This window comes from Grampus griseus (genome assembly GCF_964374135.1).
Source record: "Grampus griseus genome assembly, chromosome: 10".
NCBI lineage: Eukaryota > Metazoa > Chordata > Mammalia > Artiodactyla > Delphinidae > Grampus > Grampus griseus.
Genome location: NC_139004.1, coordinates 15976849 through 16003982, shown reverse-complemented (window position 1 = coordinate 16003982; position 27134 = coordinate 15976849). Strand labels below are relative to the sequence as shown.

General features: G+C 39.5%; 1 protein-coding gene across 2 annotated transcripts in view; it reads right to left on the bottom strand.

The window, feature by feature from the left end:
- CDKAL1 (CDKAL1 threonylcarbamoyladenosine tRNA methylthiotransferase) overlaps positions 1–18608 on the bottom strand; it is a 649761-nt gene extending 631153 nt beyond the window's left edge. Inside the window, exons 1-4 of one of the 2 annotated variants that reach the window (XM_082664020.1) lie at positions 18552–18608; positions 17673–17716; positions 5652–5826; positions 4052–4164 (exon numbers count right to left, since the gene is read on the bottom strand). In XM_082664020.1, coding sequence (XP_082520146.1) covers positions 4052–4164; positions 5652–5826; positions 17673–17716; positions 18552–18604 — 385 coding nt within the window. In that variant the 5' untranslated portion in view covers positions 18605–18608. The remainder of the gene's footprint in view (positions 1–4051; positions 4165–5651; positions 5827–17672; positions 17717–18551) is intronic. The other variant, XM_082664021.1, reaches the window with a different exon arrangement.
- Positions 18609–27134: the final 8526 nt, after the last annotated feature.

The window sequence follows — 27134 nt, the reverse complement described above, 5'->3', positions numbered from 1 at the left end:
CAAACGACCTGTGACCATTCAAACACTAAATATATTCTCAAGATATAAAGATCGCCACCAATGAGGACAATGAAAATAATTGACCAACATTCCAAAAGAAATAATCCAAAAACAATAACCAAGGCAGCATTATTTGTGGGGGAGGGGGTTAGTCTATAAAAATTGCTCACTTGAAGAACACACTCATGAAATGTTTGTGTTCAAATCATACTTCTGTAAAAAGCCACTGTACCTACCAGGACAGTTTAACTGCTTTCCATAATACTAATTTAATTCTATCATGCAAACAGGTATCTGAGTTTTAGAGAATGACATCATTTTTCCTCAGCAGGTTTCATTCTTTGAAATGAGAAGCAAGCAGGCATTATAAGTTATAAACCACCCTTTTCCTCAAAATAAAAAGGATTTGAAAGAGGCAACGAACAAGCATTTACTTCTCTAAGTCTCTGTGAGGTCTTACTATGGAGTAATTATATTCCTAGATTCACACAGTTAGAAAAGTAGCAATTTCAAGTATATATCTAATCTCTCTTTCTTCCCCAAATAGTAAAAATATCTACCATTGGTAACTGAGATTTCTGAATTTCTCTGTATACTGTTTTCAGTAACTTCTGTGTACATTATACATAATCTATTATATATCTCATTCTTATCAATTACAGAGTTAAACGAAAATATTTTTGGTCTACATGTGATTAATGAAATATTATAAACTATTAAGCAATAATAATTTTTATAAATTCCCATTATTCCACAATAACAAAAGAGACCACTGGCATAGGTATCCAGAAATCATTCATATATCTAACCTAAATGAAAGACCTGTAGAGATTTCCTTATTAAATATTTTAAGGAAGCTAATGTTTATATTTTCTGGGCCTATGGCATCTAGACAAGTAAGAAAGTGGTCCTACAGTCTACTGCATGCAAGCCAGACTAGAATTAAAACTGCTAAATTTCTGAAGTGGGTAAAATCACAGTATGTAAAATTAATACAAATACATATAAGTAATACAGGCATATAAAAGAAATAAACTACAGTAACAAGAAAAATAAATTTCACATTCAAGTGATTAAGGAACCAATTCCCCTTTTTACTATTCCCAAATAAGAAATGAAAATTAGGTTTGCATAACAAAGTTTAATATTCTTGTATAAACACATCAAGACTTATTTTACATAGAAGAGTACTGTTATAATACTAAAAACCTGCTAATAGGCTAAAATGAATTAACATGTGTTAGATATTAAATATCACCTAGGATAAGTCAAGCTCTGAATTTTTTTAATATTTAGGAAGTTATCTTAAAGGCTATTTTCTTAATTTTCAAACTGTACCATCAGAATGTATTAAGGTAAGTACAGGCTAAATTATACAAAAATTACTAATGAACACAGAGAAGTAATTCTAAAAGCAGATTGAGTGTTTTTACCTGTTTTAAGACTGATTTTGCTGTCTAAAGAATGAGTTATCAGGACTTCCCTGGTGGTGCAGTGGTTAAGAATCCGCCTGCCAATGCATGGGACACGGGTTCGAGCCCTGGTCCAGGAAGATCCCACATGCCATGGAGCAACTAAGCCCGTGCGCCACAACTACTGAGCCGGTGCTCTAAAGCCCATGAACCACAACTACTGAGCCCGCGTGCCACAACTACTGAAGCCCGCGTGCCTAGAGCCCATGCTCCACAACAAAAGAAGCCACCGAAATAAGAAACCTGCGCACCGCAAGGAAGAGCAGCCCCTGCTCACCTCAACTAGAGAAAGCCTGAGCGCAGCAACAACACCCCAACGCAACCCAAAATAAATAAATAAAAATAAATTCTTTAAAAAAAGAATGAGTTATCAAAAACAGAGTTAATGACATACAATTACTTACTTATTGAAGGAAACAATGCTATGAAAGGAATAACTTTCCAATCTGCCCTTCTCCTCACATCCATCTTGAAGCTAGGACAGGCCAACTACACATGCAAAGGCAATGTGCTATGTGATACAGACTAGTGGTCAAGAGCAATGTTTTGGAGCAACAGACTTTACCGCCCATGTGATTTAAAGTAAGAAACAACCTCTCCATTCTCACCTATATGAATGGATGCTAATATGTCCTTTTGTCACAAGGACTAAGCATGATAACACATATAAAGCATTGGGCCATTCACTGCCTCTCACAAAGCATTCGAATTATGTTCCCATTTATTGTACATACAACAGAAACAGATACAGATGGATGTGCCAGTTCATATACATATATATTCCCTAACTCTGTCCACTGAGAGAACCTCGAAGCACTGATACTTCACAGTAGCAATAAGCACAACTAGTGCCCAGATCTCTGGTCTGGTTCTACACACTATTCTCCTAATGAAAGGGGTCAGGATTCCTTGGAAAAGTGGTTGCTTCCAAGGCTGGGGAAGGGAAAATACAACACTAGAATATCTTGTGGTGCCAGAAAATAAGGAAGTGCTCAAAAAGGAATGGGGGCATGTTTGAAGGACACAGGAGCCAGTCTAAACAAGGTCCTATGGCCAAAGTTGGAACAATACAAGAAACAAAATAAATAGGGCTTCCCTGCCGGCGTAGTGGGTGAGAGTCCGCCTGCCGATGCAGGGGACATGGGTTCATGCCCCGGTCCGGGAAGATCCCACATGCCGCGGAGCAGCTGGGCCCGTGAGCCATGGCCGCTGAGCCTGTGCATCCAGAGCCTGTGCTCCGCAACAGAAGAGGCCACAACGGTGAGAGGTCCGCGTATCGCAAAAAATAAATAAATAAATAAATAAATAAATAAAAATAAATAAATAATGATAGCTCTGAACTATAACCTATAGAATAAAATAAATATCCATGAGTTCATACTGATATCAACAAATAAAATGGGGAGGAAAGGACAGCCCTTCCTTACAGAAGACTCTGATTAATAAATGTGGAAGAAAAGAAGAAAATAGAAAATCACCACTAGGCAAATATCACAGTAATAACTTGCAGACAAGATCCACCAACAGATACTAAAATCATCGAATACTAAAATTACTAGGCAAGAGGCTGAGGAGGCACCGGGTATTTACTAGTTACAATGAGAAAAACAGTAACTTTACTGTGGAGAAATCTGACAGACAAGGGGTGGTGTACTAACATCATGAAGCCCCCTGCCCGATGTGATGCACTGAGAAGGATACAATATCACTTCTGTGCTCTTCTTGCCAAAAATGCATAATTACCTTACTCTAATCTAAGGTAATCACAATTACCTTACTCTATCAGACAAACCCAAGGTGAGGGACATTCTACAAAATAATCGATTTTCTTTCAGAAGTGTCAAAGTCATAAAAGATGAGAAAAAACTGAGCAACTGTCACAGATTGGAGGAGACTAAGGAGACATTACAAATAAACATAAGGTGAGATCCTAGATTGGATCCTGGAACATAAAAAGGATGTAAATAGGAAACCTGACAAAATTCAAACAAGATTTGTAGTTTAGATAATAGTATTGTGCTAACACTAATTTCCCAATTTATTAATTATTCTACAATTATGTTAGATATTAAGATTAGGGGACCCTGGATAAAGGACATATACAAACTCTCAATTTTACTACTTTCCTGAAAGTCCAAACTTATTTCAAAATAAAATTTTTTTTTAATATTATACACACACACACACACACACACACAGAGTCATCCCTAAGTATGTTCAGGGGATTGGTTCCAGGACCTGCGGCAGAGACCAAAATCCGCATATCCTCAAGTGCCATAGCCAGCCCTCCATATCCGAGGGTTCCACATCCTAGGATTCAACCAACCACGGACTGTAAACATAACAGTGTATGTATTGAAAAAGGTCCCCGGATAAGTGGACCCACACAGCTCAAAGCTGTGTTGTTCAAGGGTCAACTGTAGTTATCTAGACAACATATATTAGGTATCATTTTGTTTTCCCTTAAAATCATCAAATTATGCTAAAATGTCCTTTAGTTGCTGAAGTTAGAAAAGATATCTCTAAAAAACTTATCTCTGAAAAATTTAATCAATAAAATACATTACAGATCTCATTACCTGTAATTTTATATCCATAAGCAGCTAGTTGTCCAGCCATATATTCTCCATCTGAATTATTATGAGAACAACCCCAAGTCCGTATCCAAATTTTCTGTATGCCTGGAATAGTGCTGTTAATGAATTAAAAAAAAAAGTCTCATTAAGGGATTTTTTAAATAAAAAGCACTAGGTAATTTCTGGGCCCATTATGCAAAAATACTCACTCACTGCAATCCATTCACAGGCTATTGATTAAATGCACCAACTTAATACATAATCTGCTGTTACACCAAAAATCTAAATACAAGATAAAATAACAGCACAGGATTCTAAGTTAAGACTCTGTACAAAAAATATCTTTTCTCTGAGTTGTATTTTAAATTCAATACTACTAAATATTACCACTAAGTTCAACTACTGGAAAGGTACAAACAAATAACAATAGCACAGAAAATGGTTCTAGCAGCAATGGCAAATAAAGTTAAATACATCTAAAGACTACTATATACTAGTTACAATCTTTATTTTATAACTTACAGATATAAATAACTGAATCAAAATGAAAATCTGTCACTCTACAGCACTATTCAAAGCATTCCATATATAAAAATACAGTTCTGAAAAATGTAATATTTTTACAAAGGAAATAAAAGGACTTTCAACTTGGATTGCCCTAATAATTAATAATTAAATAGACATTACCTTAACGACATGTTTAGGACAAACTTAATAAACTTCATTCATTAAAATATAAGCAAATTTTAAATTCACACATCTTATGAATCTGTTCCAAACAAAATAATCAAGTGTATTAAAACTCTCAACAATTTACTAGGTAAACAAATATAAGCATATTAAAACTATGTAACTGCATATTCCTTTCTGGCTACGTTGTATTAGAATTTCACTAGAGACCTAATATAACAGTGTAAACAGCACAATAATTTGTGCCCAATGCCTTTAGATGATCCACAAGTATTTGTAAATTTGCTAAGAAAAACCAAATGCCCAAACCACCACTATCTAATAAGAATCACAAATTCAATAAAATTTTTAATGTGGGAGTAACAATTACACACCAACTACTGTAACAGCAAAGACATCCAGCCAGGGGAGGGTGCAGGGGGGGAGCTATCTTTGTGCCAAATACTGCCCTAGGCCCTGCCTTTAAGAAACTTGCAATTTGACATCTTTTTCTTCTTTAGTCAATGACTTTGCTAAATTTAAAACCATTCAAAAAACAAAACAAAACAAAAAAACACTACACATTTCCTCTCAAAATTTCAAAGTTGTTTTTGTTTTGTTTTGTTTTGTTTTTTTGCGGTACGCGGGCCTCTCACTGCTGTGGCCTCTCCCGTTGCAGAGCACAGGCTCCGGACGTGCAGGCTCAGCGGCCATGGCTCACGGGCCAGCTGCTCCGTGGCATGTGGGATCCTCCCAGACCGGGGCACGAACCCGCGTCCCCTACATCGGCAGGAAGAGCTCTCAACCACTGGGCCACCAGGGAAGCCCCTCAAAGGTTTTTTTAAAAGAGACATTATGTATATCATATACAGTAGTGCCAGCCACTCCCCTGGTATGATACTGAATATAATTTCAAAAGAAAAGAAAAGCTTACCTATCACTTGGTGGACTGTTTTCATCTTGCAAATATTTTTGGGTATTTCGCCTTCGCACCTTTGGAACAACGTGCTTTCTCGCAAAATGCCTATCTTGGGGCTTTGAATCTTCTTGTGACACAATATCTTCTATGTCATCCAGGAATGTATCACAGGATGCAGAAGGCATCTTCTCTATCACATAAAAAAGTTATAAATGATTCAAGCATATGAGTCCCTCAGAAAATCTGTTCAACATAACATCACCCGTGAAATATTCTCGCCAAACTTGAATCTAATAAAGCCTTTAGATTTTAACTTCAAGTTTACAGAAAATACAGGAGATACAGTAAAAGAAACACCAGATAAATCTTATTGACAGTGGGACATTCCAGGGTTCAACTGGAACTATTTCTTCAACAAATCAGTGTCATGGAGAAAAAAGCAGGAAAGGAACTGTTCAAGATTAAAGGATACTTAGAAGATAATATGAACACAATTCATGCTCTTGATCAGGTCTTACTTTGTCCAACCAACTGTAAGACATTTTGGGAACAATTAGGGAAATCAGAATATGAACTGGGTATTAGATAGTATTTGGATATTGCTAAAAATCATTAAAGTATTGTCTTTATGTTTAAAATCTTATTTTTTAGAGATGCATACTGAATATGTAGAGGTAAATGTTACATCTATAATTTATTTTAAAACAATAAAAAATATATTAAGACATGGGGAAACATTTACAACTCTTAAATCTAGGAAATAGACATGTTGGTATTTATTATCCAATTATACTTTCCTGAATGTTCAAATTTTTTATAATTAAGAAAAGAAAATGTGGACACTGCTTCCAGGAAGATGAAATAAACATATTTTCCCTATCCCTCCCACTAAGTACAACTAGAACTCCAGGCATATATGTAAAGTAAACATAAGAACACTTTGAAAGATGGAGAGAAGGCAGACCGGCTAGGGACCTTGCAACCCAAGTTATACCACCATGGTGGCTCCTTGGGTTTTGCTTTGCCTCCTATATCCCAGACTTGGAGCTGAAGAAGCCAGCAACCCAGAAATGCCAACAGGTGCAGACAATAAAAGCCCTCAACAAAACAAAAGCCTGTTCTGTTACCAAAGAACCAGAAAAGTGGCAGCCTAACAAGACAGAAAACTTTTAGACAATAACCATTCCACTCCACACAAACACCAAAAAAACACAAAACTGCAAAACACAATTCAGTGGAGGAAAAGATAGCCTTTTCAATAATTTCTGCTCAAGCAACTGGACATTTATAGACAAATAAATGAACAACCACCTAAGTCTCACACCTTATACAAAACTTAATTCAAATAGATCCTGGACTAAAATGTAAAACAAAACTATAAACTTATAGAAAAAAATCGTAAGAGAAAGTCTTCTGGATCTAGAACTAAGTGAGTTGTTTTTAGACTTGACACCAAAAGTACCATCCATAAAAAGAAAAATTAACAAGCCCAGACATCACCAAAATTAAAGACTTTTACTCCGCAAAAGACCCTTTTGAGAGATGAGACGTCAAGCTGTAGACTGAGAAAAACATATTTGCAAACTACATGTCTGACAAAGGACTAGTATCTAGAACTCAAAACAGAATAGTAAAAAAAAGGAAAAAGAAAGAAAAGAAAAAAATTCAGTTAGAAAATAGACAAAAGACAAAGAGATATTTCACCTAAGAGGATATCCAGAGGGAAAAATAAGCACCTGAAAAGAGACTCAACATGACCAGCCATCAGAGAAATATAAACTAAAACCACAATGAGATAGCACTGCATAGCTATCACACTAAATGCTGGCCAGGATGTGGAGAAACTGGATCACTCGTACAGCCCTGGTGGGAATATAAAATGGTACAGCTGCTCTGGAAAACAGTTTGGCATTTTCTTAAACTAATCATGAAACTACAGTGCAACCCAGCAACTGTACTTCTAAGTGTTTATCCAGGAGAAATATTAAGACAGTCACACAAAAACCTAAAATAAATATTTACAGCAGCTTTCTAAGAGCTGAAACTTGAAAACAACCCAGATGCCCTTCAACGGTTGAATGGTTAAGTAAACTGAGGCACATCCAATACCATGGAATACTACTCAGCAACAGAAAGGAATGAACTATTGACACATGTAACAACCTGGATGAATCGCCAGAGAATTCTGTTCAGTGAATAGAGCCAAGTGCAAAAGGTTATCTACTGTATGATTACATTTATATAACATACTTGAGAGGTCAGTGTGCGCGATCCTTGTGGTGACGGAAATGTTCTGCATCCTGACCACATCATGTCGATATCCAGGTTGTGATACGGTACATATTACAGTTTTGCAAGATGCTACCTTTGGGGGAGACCTGGGTAAAGTGTACAGCATCTCCACATAATTTTTATAACTAAGTAAATCTGCAATTATGTTAAAATACTTAAGAAAAAAAGCTACCTGAAAAACGAAACGTGCAGGCATAACTCAAAGATAACTGCAGGTTCAGCTCCAGACCACCACCATAAGGCGAATGTCATAATAAAGCGAGTCACATGAATTTTTTGATTTTCCAGTGCACATAAAAGTTATGTTTACACTATACTGTAGTCTATTAAGTGTGAAATAGCATTATATCTAAAAAAACTATGTATATGCCTTAATTTTAAAATACTTTGTTGCTAAAAAAAAAGTTAACCACCATCCGAGCCTTCAGAGAATTATAATCTTTTTGCTGGTGGAGGGTCTTGCCTCCATGTTGATGGCTACTGACTGGTCAGGGTGGCGGCTGCTGAAGGGGGGTGGCTGTGGGAATTTCTTAAAATAAGAGAACAGTGACGTCTGCCTCATCAATTGACTCTTCCTTTCATGAACACTTTCTCTATAAGCATGCAATGCTGTTTGACAGCATCTTACCCACAGTAGACCTTCTTTTGAAATTAAAGTCGATTCTTTCAAACCTTGCCTCTGCTTTATTAACTAAGTTTACGTAATATTCTAAATCCTTTGTTGTCATTTCAACAATCTTCACAGCATCTTCACCAGGAGTAGGTTCCATCTCAAGAGATCACTTTCCTTGCTCACGAGGAAGCAACTCCTCGTCCATCCACGTTTTACCATGAGATCGCAGCAATTCAGTCACATTTTCAGACTCCACTTCTAATTCTAGTTCTCTTGCTAATTCCACCACATCCGCAGTTATCTCCTCCACAAAACCTTGAATGCCTCAAAGTCATCCATGAAAGTTGGAATCGACTTGTTCCAAACTCCTGTTAATGTTGAAATTTTGACCTCCTCCTATGAATCACAAATGTCCTCAATGGCCCCTAGAATGGTGAATCCTTTCCAGAAGGTTTTCAATCTACTTTGCCCAGATCCATCAGAGGAATCACTATCTATAGCAGCTTAGCCTTATAAAATATAGTTCTTCAATAGTAACACTTGAAAGCCAAAATTACTACTTGACCCATGGGCTGCGAAATGGATGCTGTGTTGGCAGCATGAAAAACATTAATCTCTTTGTATATCTCCATCAGAGCTCTTGGGTGACCAGGTGTACTGTCAATGAGCAGTTAATATTTTCAAAGGAATGTTTTTTCTAGGCAGTAGGTCTCAATAGTGGGCTTAAAGTATTCAGTAAACCATGTCATAAACAGATGTGCTGTCATCCAGGCTTTGTTGTTCCATTTATAGAGCACAGGCAGGGAAGATTTAGTATAATTCTTAAGGGCCCTAGGATTTCCGGAACAGGAAATGAGCACTGGCTTCAACTTATCATTATCAGCTGTATTAGCCCCTGACAAGAGAGTCAGCCTGTCCTTTGAAGTTCTGAAACCAGGCACTGAGCCACTGTAATTATCTTAGCTAGATCTTCTGGACCTTCTGGGTAACTTGCTGCAGCTTCTCCATCAGCACTTGCTTCTTCACCTTGCACTTTTACGTATGGAGACGGCTTCTTTCCTTAAATCTCATGAACCAACCTCTGCTAGCTTCAAACGTTTCTTCTGTAGCTTCCTCACCTCTATCAGCCTGCACCGAATTGAACAGAGTTAGGGCCTTGATCAGGATTAGGCTTTGGCTTAAGGGAACGTTGCAGCTGGTTTGATCTTCTATCCACACCACTCAAACTTTCTCCATATCAGCAATAAGGCTGTTTTGCTTTTTTATCATCCATGTGTTCACTGGAGGATCTGTTTTAATATCCCTCAAGAACTCTTCCTTTACATTCGCAATTTGGCTAACTGGCACAAGAAGCCTAGCTTTCAGACTATCTCGGCTTCCTCATTAAGCTTAATCACTTCTAGTTTATTTAAACTGAGAGACACGCAATTCTTCCTTTCACTTGGACACTTAGAGGCCACTGCCAGGTTATTAACTGGCCTAATTTCAGTATTGGTGAGTCTCAGGGAATAAGGAGGCACGAGGAAAGGGGGAGAGGTGGGGGAAGGGCCAGTTGGTTTAAGTAGGAGCACACATTTACCAATAAAGTTCACTATCTCATACAGGCGTAGTTCAAGGCGCCCCAAAACAATTACAAGAGTAACAAAGATAAATGATTACAGATCACCATAACAAATATAACAATAATGAAAGAGTCTGAAATACTGCGAGGATTACCAAAATGTGGCACAGAGACACAGAGTAAGTGCTGTCTTTTGGAAAAATGGCATCAACAGACATGCTGGATGCCAGGTTGCCACAAAGCTTCAATGTGTAAAAACAAAAAAAGGCAACATCTGCGAAGCACAGTAAAGTGAAGCACAAGAAAACGAGGTCTGCCGATACTTGAGGACACTTACTGGCAGACCTCCACTAACACTGTGTCCAGACAGGAAGCAAGGGCTTCACAGCTTCATCTCATTAACCATTCACAACAACTCCAGGAGGTAGGTGGTGGTGTTATGCTCACTTTAAAGAGTAATCCAGGGAATTCCCTGGCTGTCCAATGGTTAGGACTCCACACTCTCACTGCCAAGGACCTGGGTTCCATCCCTGGTCGGGGAACTAAAATCCCATAAGCCACGTGGCACAGCCAAATAAAAAAAAAATGAAGAGTAATCTAAAACACAGAGAAGCTAACTCACCCAAAGCAGCTCAAAGACTCCACGGCAGATGAGCCTGAGCCCACGTGCTGTGCGAGACGCTACGGCCTACTTAATTACCCGGAACGACCGCTTTTCATCCGGGTCGCCTAAACCAGTGTTAAGGGTCCTACACTCTCCTCTGGTCTCGAGCCTTTCTGATGAATTTTCCTTCTCTTCATTTGTCAGATTCCCATCTTTCCATTAACAGAGCATTTCCAGCCAGGCTCATTTTGTGCCCTTGGCTATAATGCACTTTACAAGTATGACAAACTAGGCCCTGTAAATCAGACAAATCTGTGTTCAAATCTCAGCTAGCTTTATATTGCTTAGAAGAACAAAAGATCAGAAATAGCCCAGATGGCTATCAGTCAAGAACTGTGTAAATGATAGTGAACACCCATACCACGTGGTCAGGGTAGGACTGTCTGTCACAGGCCTCCTCCTTCCCCAGATGCAGCCATGGCACATGAGCCCCATGTGCCAGAGTAATTCATCCTCTGGGCCACAATGATTGGTGCAGGTTTGGACATGACAAGCCGAGCCAATGAGAATCATCACGAGAACTTCTGTGCCAGGCTAACAGGAGAGCTGGCTTCTCTTTCACTGAAGTGACTAAGTTAGGAGGCTGTCAACTTGAGGATACTGGGGGCCATCTTGCCTGCCACAAAGCAGAAACCTACCCAAGGCAGGAAAGGCTTCTAAGAGCTGGAGAGACAACGAGCAACACTGACATTATTTGAGCAACTGGGTCCAACCAATGCCTGCAGCCAGATGCAGCCCTGCCCTGCCCAGTCACGTGAGCTAACAAATTCCCTCTGTGGCTCAAATTCATTTGAGTTGGGGCTTCTGTTCTTGTGAACAAGAGCCCTGGCCGACTCAGCAAACTATAGGTAAGGTGAAATGAACTAGGCTAGTCTTTCCCAAATTCGTTCTATTTATTGACTATCAGTGAAGACACAGTTCTGTGGTCAAATAAATTTGGGACAGTCTGCGTCTGGGAAGACAGACAGGCTCCCAGTATGCATTAGTAGAGCAAAGACTGGGAAGCACTGTGGTGAAGAAACTTAAACTCGCTGATCTTAGGAGTTTTCTGAAAATTAATTCCTCACAGATCTCCTCTTCATGAGGCTGCAGACGGTACTGAAAACAGAAGGCCAGAATGAAGCCAACCCTCAGATCCCCTCCCACATTCTGTACACATGGATGACTTCATTCTCTTACTGGGAAATGGGTCTTTGCCCACATATCAATCTGTTACAGTGAATGAACTGCCCACCCCCCTTAGAGCAATCCCTCTACTCTGACCTGCTCCAGCACAGAATTCCAGCCATGCTTCCTCTTCTTGCATCATCACTAATTGTCTCTTTACTGAATCATTACTATCTGGGTATAAACATACTGTTACTTCTCCCATTTGAAAAACAAAAACCTTATCCGGACCCCACCTCCTCCACCTACTAACTCCACCACATTTCTCTCCTTTAAAAGAAAACTCCTGGGCTTCCCTGGTGGCGCAGTGGTTGAGAGTCCGCCTGCTGGTGCAGGGGACACGTGTTCATGCCCCGGTCTGGGAGGATCCCACATGCCGCGCGGAGCGGCTGGGCCCGTGAGCCATGGCCGCTGAGCCTGCACGTCCGGAGACTGTGTTCTGCAATGGGAGAGGCCACAACAGTGACAGGCCCACGTACCGCAAAAAAAAAAAAAAGGAAGAAAGAAAAGAAAAGTCCTTGCAAGAACTGTCTCCAATCTCCCCCTCCCATTCTCTACTAAACCAGGCTTTCACCCCGACCACTCCACCAAAACTGCTGTCCTGATTTCAGTGACTCACAACAGTGTACACGGTGGTCAATTCTCAGCCATCTCGCCTGACCCGGTCTGCAGCATCTGACACTACGGTCCATGCATTCCCTCCTAAAGCGATCTTCTTCACTGGCTCCTGGAATCCCACACTCTGAGTTCTCCTCCTACCATGTCAACCACTCCCCAAGTCTCCTTTGCTGGTTCCTCCTCAACTCTCCAACTTCTCAACGTCGGAATGCCGCCAGGGCTCCGTTACAGTACTTCTCTTCTCTAGTTAAGACACACCCTAGGTGATCTCATCCAGTCCCAAGGCCTTGCAATACCAACTGTATGCTTGTATAACCAGCCCCAGTCCTCCCCTGAACTTCAGACTCAGATGTCCAACTGCCTATTCAACACCCCCGCTTGAATGTCTAATAGTTACTTCAGAATTAAAAGGTCAAAAACAAAACTCTTGATCCTCTCCCCACCTTACCCCACCTGCAACCAACAACATCACACCAGATCCTCCCAGAACTTTCCCCATCTCGCTTAAAGGCAATCCCAACCTTCCACCCACTCAGGCCAAAAATCCTGGATCCATCCCTGACTCGTCTCTTTCCTTCACCCTAAATCCAACCCACCAACAAAAGCCTGCTGGCTTGACCTTCCAAATATATTCAGAATCTACTTCTGACCATACCCACTGTTACATTCTTGGTCCAAACCAACAGTAACTCCTGCCTGGGTTACTGTAATAGTCACCCTGCTTCTACCCTTAATTCCCGAAGGACACTTGCAGCACGTAAGCCAGGGATCCCTTGAAAATCTAAATTCTTCTCAGGCTTCTGATCAAAACCTTCCCTTGGTATTCCATCTCAGAGTAAAAAGCCCCAGAGTAAAAACTGCTACAGAGTTCTACTAGGACATAATCAGCTTCCTGTTACCTCTGTGACCCCACTTCCTACCGCTCTCCCCTCTCACTCCACTCAGCCACACGGGCACCCTGGCCAGTTCACACCCACCAGGCACACACTCATCTCAAGGTCTTCGTCTTGCCTGGAATGCCTTCAAGCCCTTTGGGACTTTGTTCAAATGTCACCAGTGAGGTCTTCCTGAGCAACTCCCACCTCACCACGTACACACGCCTCCTATCCGCCTTCCCTGCCTTGTTTCCTTACCACAGCAGTTCACCACCTGCTTAGATACTACAGGGGAGTAAACTTGCCACCCCAAAATGTCTGCTTGCCACGCAGATTATTCTGAGCTGAAAACAATCAAGGACCAAAAGATTCAGGAAGAAACTCTGACCTTCCCCGTAAATGCCTAAAAGCGTGTAAACAGAGCACCTGTTCCAGGAAGGGAGTAATCACCACAGATAACTAGAGTATGAACTACGTGTGCAGACAGGGAGGAACCTAGCAAAGTCTGTTTGTTAAAATTCCTCTGTTACCAAACATTTGCTTTTCCACGGCCTGGCAACTGCCTTCCTCCCCTCTGAGGTCCCAAACCACTACCCCAAGATCCTCTTTTGTCTTTAGCTGAAGACAGAAGGGTTTAAGGCAACGGTTTCAACCACTTGGGAGAGTTACTGTTTGGCTGGGTCTCCCCATGTATGCATGTTATTAAACTTTCATTTGATTAGCCTCCTGTTAATCTGTCAGTTTAATTCTAGACCAGCCAGAAGAACCTAGAAGGGTAGAGGAAAATTTCTTCCTCCATGAAAATATCTTCATTATTTTGTTTACTATCTCTTTCTACTAGGATATACACTCCCAGGGGGATGGGGGGGGCAGGGGGAGGTAAAGGCTTTTGGGTGCTTTGCTCACTGCTTTATCCCAGGTGGTGCCTAGAACTGTCTAGCACACTACAGCTTCTCAATAAATACTTTTTACTGTACACGACCCGGTCTAACAAAATATGCCCCCTCTGCTACCTCCCACTCTGCCCCAACTATAATAATCTTTCAGACATTCTCTGAGCAGGCCAAACTAGCTTCTGACTCAGGGCCTTCACACTTGCTCTTCCTCGGCCTTGAATATCATCCCCAGATATTCGTATGCCTTGCTGCCTACTTCTCTACTCAAATGACACCTTGGAGAGGCCTTTTCCTAATCACCCTATCTAAAACAAGCACACACCGATTAGGCGTCCCACACATTCTCACCGGCCTCTAACCCCCTTTATGCTTCATTTTTCTTCGTAACACTTACCTCCCTGACTCCAGGTAGGCATATAAGTGCATCTGTCTTTCTCACTACAGTGTAAGCTCCATAAGAACAAAGGTGTCATCTCTTTTTCACCACTGTATCTACAACACCTGTAACAATGCCTAGCACACAGCAGGTGTAGAATATCTGTTGAATGAATGGATAAATAAACACTTGCTTCAGCTGAATTTAGCTAGCCTTTCTGTAACACAGGAGGAAATTCTTACAGTAGGTGGGAAGGTGAAATAAATACCTAACCCCTACGGCTTCTTCTATAAACTATGACTCTATGAAATAACAAAGTTAAGTGAGAAAGGCTAAGACCAGGTAGTGCCTTTCAATGTTACTGAAGAACTACTGAAGGATTATGAATTGAATGACATATATTAATTTTTTTTAATTACACAATATTTACATCCCATACACAATTGCTTATGGATCCACTGAAGGGAAACAGTATGGAAGAAGAGAGATGAGAGGGGTCCACTGCAGTAGACATACAATATCAGAGTTAGGGAAGCAAGGAACACTGCTAAGCCTCTTATTTTACAGAACTGAAGTCCAGAGGAGCTAAAAGATTTGTCCACTGATAGAGCTAAAATTAGAACCTAGGCCCTCTCTCAACACCAAGCTCTCCCCACATGGCTCTGCCTCATTGGCAAGGCACAAATAATACAAGAGTCTAAGGCAACCCTAAGAAAGAAAAACATTCCAGAAAAAAATGGGCAAAGGCAAAACCGGCAACACACTTAAGAAATGCAAATAGCCGTTAAGCATAGGAAAGAATGCTCAAACACACTAAGGGCACGTGTTTAAACAAGGAGTTATTTTCCATCTACCCCATTGATAACAAAGACTGACAAACACCCAACTGCTAGCAGAAAGCATGGTAAAACCGACATACCCTTTCTGAAGGGCAATCTGGCAATACATGTCAAACTTTAGCACATATATCCTTTTGCCCAGCAATTCCATTTCCAGAAATTCACTCTAGGGAGACAAAAGAGACAAATATATAATGCAGAGGTTCCTAAACCTGGCTGCATATAATAAGCACCTGAACAAACTCACTCATCACTATTAATCAGCTTAAGTTCTTACTGCCAACGAACTGGTAAATGGAATTGTTAGCCTTCAGAAATTATTAACTAAGTGAATAATAATGAAAGTTGGAGAATAAAAGGAAAACAAGATAGTAGTTAAATGGAACAACAGGATCGCAGAAAGTTTCTTCTCAAAGGTAGAGGAAATCAAGTTTAATAAAGGAAATAAATACAGTAAGTGAAAAAAGGAGATATTGAAAATGATGAAGAGAGAATAATATAGAGTACTGGTTACTTACAGAGGTGATTTATTAGGAGACCTTTAGAACAGCAAATACCCAGGCCCCATTCTCCAGAGAGGAATTTAAGGATGGGAAGGTAAAACCTGCCCAGGTGATTCCACTATACACCTCTGATTGAGAACCACTGTTCTCCTACAGCAAAGGTTCTCAGTCTTGAGTGTTCATTATAGTCACCTGAGGAGCTATGGAAAATTACGGACAACTGAGCCCTGCGCTAGTTGAACCAATCTCTAGAACGGAGCCTGGACATCAATATTTTTTAAAACTTTCCAGTAATTCTCATATGTGTTGCCACAGTTGTGAACCAAAGTCCTACACCAGTAGTTTTCACAGTGTGGTTCCCACACCAGCACAATTAGGGTCACTGGGGAACTTGTTAGAAATGAGAAGTCTGGGGTCCCACCCAAAATCTACTGAACCAGATACTCTGAGTAAAGCTCAGCAATCTTTAACACGCCCTCCAGGTGACTATGATGTGCACTACAGTTTGAGAATCACCGTCCTAGAGTTATTCTTTCACAAAAATCATCCAGAATGCTTGTCAAAAATGTATTACCTGGTCAGCTGATTTTCAACAAGGGTGCCAAGAAAATTCAATGGGGAGAAGAGTAGTGTTTTCAACAAATGGTGCTGGGACAACTGGATAGCCACATGCAAAGAATGAAGTTGGATTCCTACTTCACATCACATACAAAAATTAACTCAAATTGATTGCAGACCTAAATTTAAGAACTAATGCTATAAAACTCTTAGAAGATAAGACAGGTGTAAATGTTCATGACATTAGATTAAGCACTGGTTTCTTAGTTATGACACCAAAAGAATAAGCAACAAAAGAGAAAACAGACTGGACTTACATGTAAGACTTTCAGATTTAAGACTTTCACGCTTCAAAGGACACTATCAAGAAAGTGAAAAGAGAGCTCATACAATTGGAGAAAATATTTGCAAATCAAATGTCTGATAAAGGTCTGGTATCAGAATACATACAGAACACTTACAACTCAACAACAGAAAAATAACCCAATGAAAAAAGGATTTGAACAGACATTTCTCCAAAGAAGATATACAAACGACCAATAACATGATGAGATGTCAACATCATTAGCTATCAAGAAAATACAAATCAAAATCACAATGAGACACCACTTCACACACACTAGGATGGCTAGAATAAAAAAGACAGAGAACAACAATGTTGATGAGGTTGTGCATTAGCTCACCCAGAGAAAGAGAACAGAATTTCTTCTAATTGGAAAGAGGACAGGACCAAGCCTTAAGGAACTCCATGTTTACCTGCCATACGGAAGAGAACCAGCCTATAATGGAGATCAAGAAGAAGCCACTAGAGAAGAAGAAAATCAGTGGGTCACAAAAGGAAAAGGAAGCGAGCATGTGAAAGAGGTGGACACGGTCAGCGCTGCTCAATGCAGGTAACGCAAAGTTAAGTAAAATGAATGAAAACGTTTCTTGGATTTAGTGATAGGGAGATCTTGGCGTTTCCAGATAATGATGGTGGCAAAATCACTAAGAAATTAAAATTAGGCTACCTTTCTGCACGTTATAATATGTAACACGTCACTCCAACATAAAAGGCTTAAAATAAATGAGTACCTTGATTATTCGCAATTAGTCTCAAATCTTCTTGAAAGATGAGTCTGGAAAATGAAAACTGGTTAGAAAAAGCAAGCTCGCAACAACTTCACTAAACCACGGTAAGGGCTCTTTAAAACTACCTAAAAGGGATTAAACTCCATAAAAGGCTACTTTATACATCAGGGTTAATGATGTTCCATATTACTCCCAATTTCTTTCTGATTAGGCCAGGTGTGTTAACATCTGCCACATTTGCTATGACTGAGATCCAGCGTCTGGCCGTAGTTAATAAATACTATCCAGCACTACAACACGTCTGCGTGATTCAAGTAATACCGAGAACTACAAAACAGAAATATGGCAATTAAGTAAGTATCCACATCACCTGACACACGAAAGACACGTATCGTCCCGAGATTCAGAAAGAGGTTTTATCAGTAAACAAGAAAGAAAAGTGAAAAATCAAGACACCTCATCTTCAGACCAACTTCAGTTTAAATTTCTGAGATACAGCTCTGTGAAAGCTAGGTAACTGTGAAAGCCTTGTCCCGTCCCACAAACTCACTAACGCAGAAAGTGGTAAAACGAATGAAGTTAGATTTGACAATACGCAACGAGTTCCCTTAAATACTCCTTACAGCCCTGCAGCACATAAGGCCAAAGACCCGTCCTCACTCCTGGCAGCGCTACCTGCCTCCCAATTCCCCCAGCTCAGCTGGTAAGTTCCCTTTTAACTGCGAAACAAACCAGCAAACCTCCCGAGAAAGACTAAAACTGGGGAAACAAGGCTCCGCCGTAAAAGGAACTCTGGCCAAACTCTGCCCCACACTGATCCACCCGCCACCCTTAACCCAGCAGTCACGAAACAACAAGCCAGCCAAAAGTAAGAGAACCTACACGCCACTCTCCGGAAACTGCAGCGACTTTAGATGGAGCTCGCCATGACACATACGTCCCGCCACGCTTTTTTACGCATGCTCGCAGACGGTGGCCCAGAGAGATCAAATTACTGGAAGTGCGCGTTCAGGTTCAACTTGGTTTAGTAATGATTTCATTTAACGATTCTTTTGGTTGCCAGAACGAAAATAATACCTTCAAGACCTCGAGTTCTTAGAATCGTTTAATAGCTACCTTCTCCTGAGCTCTTACTACGTGTCGAGTACTGTGTTCAGAGCTTTCCATAAACATTATCTCCTCATTTATTATTATACTTATTTTACAAAAGAGGAAACTGGGAGTTTGATTACGTGCCCAAAGTGATTCTAGTAGTAGTGACTGTCCTCTGTGCTAAACCCAACTCTGCCGGACTCCCAGAGAATCTGCTCTTTTCATTACATTTTACCAGCTTCCTCGACCTTTTGTGAAAAGAGGTCATATTAAAGAAAATGGAGAAGGGTAAAAAGATAACAGTTGGATTAAACTTAATATAGATCATTTAACACCAAGCAAGGTTTTTTGTTTGTTGGTTGGTTGGTTTTAATGCTTAGAAGACAGTCTAGGAGCAGCAGTTTAGCTGAGAAAGACAACTTTCATGGAGTATATACAGATTCTGACCTGGTTACCTTACATGAGTTATCTCACCTTATTATTCTTTACCCCAGACACTGACCTTGTTTACCAGAAAAGCATTTCCACTTTAGAAAGTGAAGACAATAGCCATGAAAGGAAGTCGAAATTATGCGTGACTCTGGGTTTCACAGTGATTTGGGACAATTGACTTATTTTGTAAATGACTTTCCTAGTGCATTTCCCTCTAGCTAAAATGGCACGCTTTGCTCATCCAAAAAAAAAAATCTGAACTGTGACCTAAGGTCCACAGCAGTCTTCACGCAGCTGAATTAGAATTGTGTGTTTATGTTGCCTCATCTCTTTCACTAGACCAAAAGTAGGCCCTTCTTCTTGGTGGTCATCCCACTGCCTAGCTCATAACCTTCTTCTTGGTGGTCATCCCACTGCCTAGCTCATAATCTTGCACTTAATAGCCTCTCAATAAATATGTTGAATCAATGAATGATTGTACCCCTTCTCCCCAAGATCTGGTTAAGTTCAAACAAATTTCATTGAGTGCATACCATATGATATGCACTTGCTGGATGCTGGAGCTAGAAAAGAAGAAAGACACTCCCTACCACCCTTTCAGGCTACTGCAAGGATATAGCTTCAGTAGAGAATAGCAATCCCTATGGAAGATGAACGCAAGAGGCCTGTGGAGCACAACAGAGAGATCAGGACTTCCCCCAGGGGTGAAGTGAGGGAAATGGACAAAGGTATTCCACGCTGGGGAGACAGTGAGGGCCAATGCATGGGGGCCTGAAAAAAAGAGTAAAGTTGGATGATAGCAGAGAAGGCTGGAAAGGAAAGTGCAGGGATCATATTAAGGTGAGCCTTGTTTGCTAAAATAAAGACATTAGACCTAATCCTGGATGTATTGGGTAGCATGAAAATGTCTGAGCAGAATATTCTCTCAGGAGGATGGGTTTGAGGACAACATTTCACACATGAAAAAAATAGTGAAAAGCCTAAATCAAGTTGTTGGCTGTGAGCAATGGGAAAATGAAAAGGGAGGACAGAAGAGACTGAGGTAAAATCAGCAGGACTTAGAGACTGATAGGTGTAGATGAGGATACAAGGAAGTTTCCAAGTTTGGAGATAAAGCAACTGACACCAGTACTTCTTTGGTGAAATCTGTCTCTTTAGGCAATTTTAATCTGAATTATTTGAAAAGCCAGTGACACTACCTCTAGGAATTTAATTTACGGAAATGCTCACAGTTATACAAAATGACATATGTGCCAGATTATCCTTTGAAAGATTGCTTGCAATAGCAAAAGACTGAAAACTCTCTCTGGCTTCTCAGTAGAGAATTGGTTAAATATCTTTATGGTGTCTACAGCTCCTGAAAAAGAAAAAGGTTGCATTTAATGCACTATCTATTCTTAAGTGGAAAAAGAAATTTGCAACATAGTGCATAGAGTGTATGACTATAGTTATAACTACAGTTTTAGACATGTATAAAATCTGTGGCAGAATATATAAATAATTGGTAATGGAGTCATGTCTCTGGGAAAAGGAACTGAGCGGCTAAAGGAAGATTTTCTTTTCCCTGTATATCATTTTGTACCTTTTATTTTTGGACCATGAAGATGTATTATTTATTCAAAAAATAAGTGGATGCATTTTATAAATAAAATGACATTTGATAATTTATAATTTAGTGGTTTATCTGTTACACTGTGATATTTTCTTTCATATGAATATTTAAATTTTAAATCTTTTTATTATAAGATATACATAACATAAAATTTACCATTTTAACTGTTTTTAAGTGTACAGTTCAGTAGCACTGAGTACATTCACATTTTTGTGCAGCCATCCATCTCCAGAACACTTGCATCTCCCCAAACTTAAACTCTCAACCTGTTAAACAGTAAGTCCCTAATCCCCCTTTCCCCAGCCCCTGATGACCACCATTCTACTTTCTGTCTGTATGAATCTGACTACTATAGGTTCCTCATATAAGGGGAATCATACAGTATTTGTCCTTTTGTTACTGGCTTAATTCACTTAGTATAATGTCTTTGAGGTTCATCCGTGTTGTAGCATGTCAAATATCCTTTCTTTTTAAGGCTAAATGATATTCCATGGTATGTATATACCACATTTTGTTTACAAATTTTAAATATTTATGCCTTGTTTCTCAAATTAGATTGTAAACTTCACAAGAATAGACGCTCCATATTGTTATTGTTTTTTCAGCCAACAATATAATATTAAATGCTTTATAAATGTTGGTGGTAGACAAACCAATTCGTGTATACAAAAACATGCTAAAAATGCAAGTGAATCTATAAAATAATAGTAAAACCTAACATTTTTTGAGACCTTATATGTGTGTGCCAGTGAGCATCCTAAGCCCTCTATGTGAATTATCAAATGTTTTCATCACAATGACTCTGTAAGTAATCCTATAAATTAGGAGTATTATTATTATCCTCATTATCCCCTTTTTACAGAGGAGAAAACTGAAGCTCAAACAGTCTGACTTCAGGGACTTTTTTTTTTTTTACTCTATACTTCAGAAGAAAGAAACGGTATACTTTCATTAAAAATGCGAAATTTCAAATAAAGAAAAACATTGGAGAGAAAAAAGAAAAGAATGATAAGGGAAATGTGCAATAAAATCTATAAACCTTCAGAGTAATTAACTCATTTTTAATATTCTTTACAGTGAAAATCGAAGAGAAAATGTGGGCAATAATGAAGTTAGAGAATTCTTACCGTCTCAGCCACTAATCAAGAAAGAATAAAATAAAGTTATAAAAATTTAGGAGCACAGGGACTTCCCTGGTGGCGCAGTGGTTAAGAATCCACCTGCCAGTGCAGGGGACACAGGTTCGAGCCCTGGTCCGGGAAGATCCCACATGCCACAGAGCAACTAAACCTGTGCTCCACAACTACTGAGCCTTTGTGCCACAACTACTGAAGCCCGTGTGCCCTAGAGCCTGTGCTCTGCAACAAGAGAAGCCACCACAATGAGAAGCCTGCGCACCGAAACAAAGAACAGCCCCTGCTCGCCGCAACTAGAGAAAGCCTGCACGCAGCAATGAAGAACAAACGCAAAAATAAAAACCAAAAAATTAAAAAATTAATTAAAAAAAATTTTAAGAGTACATATCTTATTTTTGTTTTTTTTTGTTTTTAGAAGCACATATTTTAGATTTAGCTTATGATTTGAGTAATTAGCTAATGTACTTATAAATTTGTTCCAATCAGTATCTTTTTATGATAAATAAATCATGCATTTAATTCACTCTTGAAAAATGATAGTAAGTGTATATGAAATTTTCTGTGTAGAATATTAGATAAGTTTAGTAGAATGAAATTTAAAATGGATTAATCTATTATATATGAGATAAGAAAAGTATGTGTTCTCAATTTCTAAAGTTCAGCAGGTCAACATGTATTATGCAAATATATTATTATTTATGTTAGCTTCCCACCGCATGTGGTGGAAAGCTAACTGGAATTTCTTAATTACAAAAGGATGAGGGGGCACATGAAAATTAATGCTAGACCCAGGGATTTTTATTGGATCTGATAAATTGTCAGAATAAATTCCCCAACTGGACACCATACAACTAAAGCAGTTTTTAAGCAAGGCTTTTCAGGTGTTTGTTTTCGTAAAGGATTAAAACTAAGTAAATAAGTTTGGAGATTATCACAGTGGTCTAAATATGAAACCAAGAAGAAAGATGGTGATTGTAGAAATAGAGAAAAAAGAAAGGATACAAGAACGGTCAAAAGAAAATTTGCCCCAAAGAGGTGAATGCTTCAATGTAGAGGATAAAAGGGAAGGACACTGATGTTCTTAAATAAATGGAGAAAAGATTATATAAAACATGATGTGAAATAAATTAACCTGCTGTTGTCTTTGGGCTAATGCTGAATTTTCTCCATGTAATCTAACCACTAGAGGTCAGAGTGCTATACTTCTAATGTCAACTATTCTATCAATTTACACAAATTGGTTTGGCTCATTTCTGTAATTAACTGTATCTTTTCCTTCTCCCACTCTCACTATAGGTGGTTTGGGGGCTGTTTCTGTGGCCCAGGCCAAAGCCACGAGATCACCACATTCCCTTGCCTCAGGGCAGGTAACCCATGCCAGGCCAGAGTGAATTCTGGGCTCTCAGTCAAGTGGGAGAATCTGTGGTTGGAGCTTCCAGGACCACCACGTGGAGAACACCTGCCTGAGACCCAGGCTATTTCGGAGGAAAGTAGAGCTGAGCGATGTAGGGAGAAATCAGTAAGTTCTGAGGACAGCTGTAAGCCCCCCACATCCACATGCCTGGAGCTAGATTTACTTCTGAGCTCTTCAGTTCTGTGAACAAGTAAATCCCCCTTTTTATCCCTGAAGCTAACTTGAGTGGATTTCTTTCACTTGCAACCAAGAGTCCTGGCTCATCTTATTTTTACATATTCTCTTAACTTTTAAACAATTTATAACAGTTGTCTAACTCCCTGATTGGGAAAGAGACATATGATGTTTTCTCTGTCCTTCAGTAATACATGACTCAAATAACAAACGTACTGAGTTACATAATAATATATTTATTGAGTATATACAGTGCACCAAGGACGGTTTTAACACCCCGGGGGAAAAAAAAAAACCAGACCAAGATCTCAGCCCTCTTAACAGTTCATATGACAGCAGGTAGAGATAGATAATACATAATAAATATGATATAAATAAAAATTATATATTGTGTTCAGACGTGATAAAATGGCCAAAAATTTGCTGCAGATTAAGGAGAACCAAGAGTGAGGATTGCAATTTTTAAGATGGACTTGCAATTTTTAAGCCTACATTGGTAGGCTCATTGAGAAAAAGACCTTTAGGCAAAAGCTTGAAAAAGATGAGAAGGTTAGCAAAGGAATGTGTGGGGAAAGAGCATTCAAGTAAAAGGGACCAGCCATTGGAAAGCCTCTAAGGGAAGAGCACACCTGCCATGTTCAAGAGATAGCAGGGTCCATCAACAGATGAATGGATAAAGATGTGATATATATATATGATGGAATACAACTCAGCCATAAAAAAGAATGAAATTTTGCCATTTGCAACAACATGGATGGACCTGGAGAGTATTATTATGCTTAGTGAAATAAGTCAGACAGAGAAAGACAAATACTCTATATGATACCACTTATACGTGGACTCTAAGAAATAAAACTAGTTAATATAACAAAAAAGAAACAGACTCAGGTATTAGAGAACAAACTAGTGGTTACCAGTGGGGAGAGGGAAGTGGGGGAGGGGCAGGACAAGGTCAGGGGATTAAGAGGAACAAACTACTCTGTATAAAATAAATAAGCTACGAGGATATATCGTACAACACAGGGAATACAGCCCATATTTTATAACTATAAGTGGAGTATAACCTTTAAAAATTGTGAATCAAAATTCTTGTATGTTGTATACCTGAAACTTACATAGTATTGTAAGTCAACTACACTACAAGAAAAATAAATACATAAATAATTTTTTTAAAAAGAGAGAGAGCAGGAAGGTCAGAGTGGTTGGAATGGAGTAAGAAATAGGAAAAGATGTCACAGAGTGAACAAAACCAGATCATGTGTGGCCTCATGGGAGAACTGGAGAGATAGGACTTACAGACAACTTTGAAGATTTACTGCAAAGAGGGGTGAAAATATAGGACTGTAGCAGTGGAGAAAATGGGTTCAAAAGGAAGGAAAAAATTCTTTTAAGATAGGAAAAACAAGAGCATGATGATATGCTAAATGTGAACAATCCCTTGGAGATGGGGAAACCCACAGTATTGTACAGAGAGGGGGAAACTGCTGAAGTCATACTCCTGAGAAAGGACAGTGACTATTTTCTAAGCATTATATCATAGTAACTGAGATATAAATATTCGGAAAATAAATAAAGGCTGTTCACCTAGTTTAAAAAAATCAAATACATTTGGCTCATGTTATTTTAAAAAACACATTTAAAGAAATGTGACTTTTGGGCTTCCCTGCTGGCGCAGTGGTTGAGAGTCCGCCTGCCGATGCAGGGGACACGGGTTCGTGCCCCGGTCCGGGAAGATCCCACATGCCTCGGAGCGGCTGGGCCCCGTGAGCCATGGCCGCTGAGCCTACGCGTCCGGAGCCTGTGCTCCGCGACAGGAGAGGCCACAGCAGTGAGAGGCCCGCGTACCGCAAAAAAAAAGAAATGTGACTTTTTAAAAACTAGAGCTTTCTAATAAGACATTAGTAGTGACCAAGAGTCAACTAAAATATTATACTGCAGATATATTTCACTGGCAAGCATCAGAATGTTGTCACTGCCAGGAAAATGTGGAAACAGAAAATCCTTTTTTTCTTTTTCTTTTTTTTTCTTTTTAACCATAGATACTCATGGCTTTTGTTTTTAAAAATGCATTCATTAAATGCTCTCTATTAGTCATATCTCTCACTGGCTTCTTTCCAAATACTTTCTTACAAGTGATAAATCTGTAGGGGAAATTCAGAGACTTGCAATTCCACGGAGAGAAAATCTCTTTGAGAGTGAGTGATGGGAATAATAAAGGCCACGGAGGGCTTTACTAGTCAGAAACTCTCTACCAGAGAACAGAACAACTCTTGCGGTAGCTGATTTCATGAGAATATACTCCCTGAAGCTACAGAGAAACCAGGTTTAAACTGCAACAGCTAGGAGGGGAGGAAGGAGACGGAGTGTCCAGTTTTGGATTGTTTGGTTATTCTAAAGTTCTCAAAGACCCCCTTGGGGTTATTGTCCATTCAGTTGGAGAGTAATAGCAGAGATCAAAAGGAAAAGCAAGCCAGGAAAAAAATAAGGGAAACAAGACTTTTTGTCTTCTTTGTTGTGTTCTTATACTTACCTTCTTTAATTTCTCAATAAATGATTTGTAAGGAGGCAGAAAAAAATGTTTAGAAAAAAGGCACTCACTGAATAATTACAGCATTTATTTTCAAAGCATATATTTAATTATGTTATACATAAACATGGGCAGAATTCATATCCTAAATGAATTTGCTCAGAGCAAAACTGTATTCCCTGAAGTTGACTTGTTTTGACAAAATTGTGATGTTTTATTAGACAAATGATACAGGTAAGTTTACTTAGTTGATTGCTGATTATCTCGGCTAATGGAGGGAAACAATGGTGTGGTTAATCCAAAATGATCTAAAGTCATTTATATTTGACTTTGAAAAAAATTGATATTTGGCAATGAATGTGGATATTTTTAACATTCTAAGATTTTTTTTTATATAGATTTATTTATGGCTGCACTGGGTCTTTGTTGCTGCGCACGGGCTTTCTCTGTTTGTGGTGAGTGGGGGCTACTACTCTTCGTTGCGGTGCGCCGTCTTCTCATTGCAGTGGCTTCTCTTGCTGCAGAGCACAGGCTCTAGGCGCGCGGGCTTCAGTAGTTGCAGCACTCGGGCTCTAGAACGCAGGCTCAGTAGTTGTGGCACACGGGCTTAGTTGCTCCACGGCATGTGGGATCTTCCCGGACCAGGGCTCGAACCGGTGTCCCCTGCATTGGCAGGAGGATTCTTAACCACTGTGCCACCAGGGAAGCCCAGTAAGATTTTTTTAACTTCAAATAAAGCAACGAAAACATACTGAGTAAAAACTTACTCAGATCATAGCCTAGCCCTGCATATGTTAAACTTTCAATAAATAGATGCACCAGGAAATTTCTCAGCTTCCTTATCTATCATTTAGCAACTATATCAGATAGTCATTGGTTTTCTCTATCCAGAAGAACCTACTCTAATTCTATGTGGTTCAGGTGGCCATGGACTACTTCAGCCTCTACTAATGGGAAAGTGACCAAGACCAGTTCAATCAGAACCTAGTATTCCTCTGACCACAATACGTACTGGATTCTACGAGTACATATAACTTGGGCGAGCTCCGTCACCATATCCTAATCCTGGCCGTAAGTT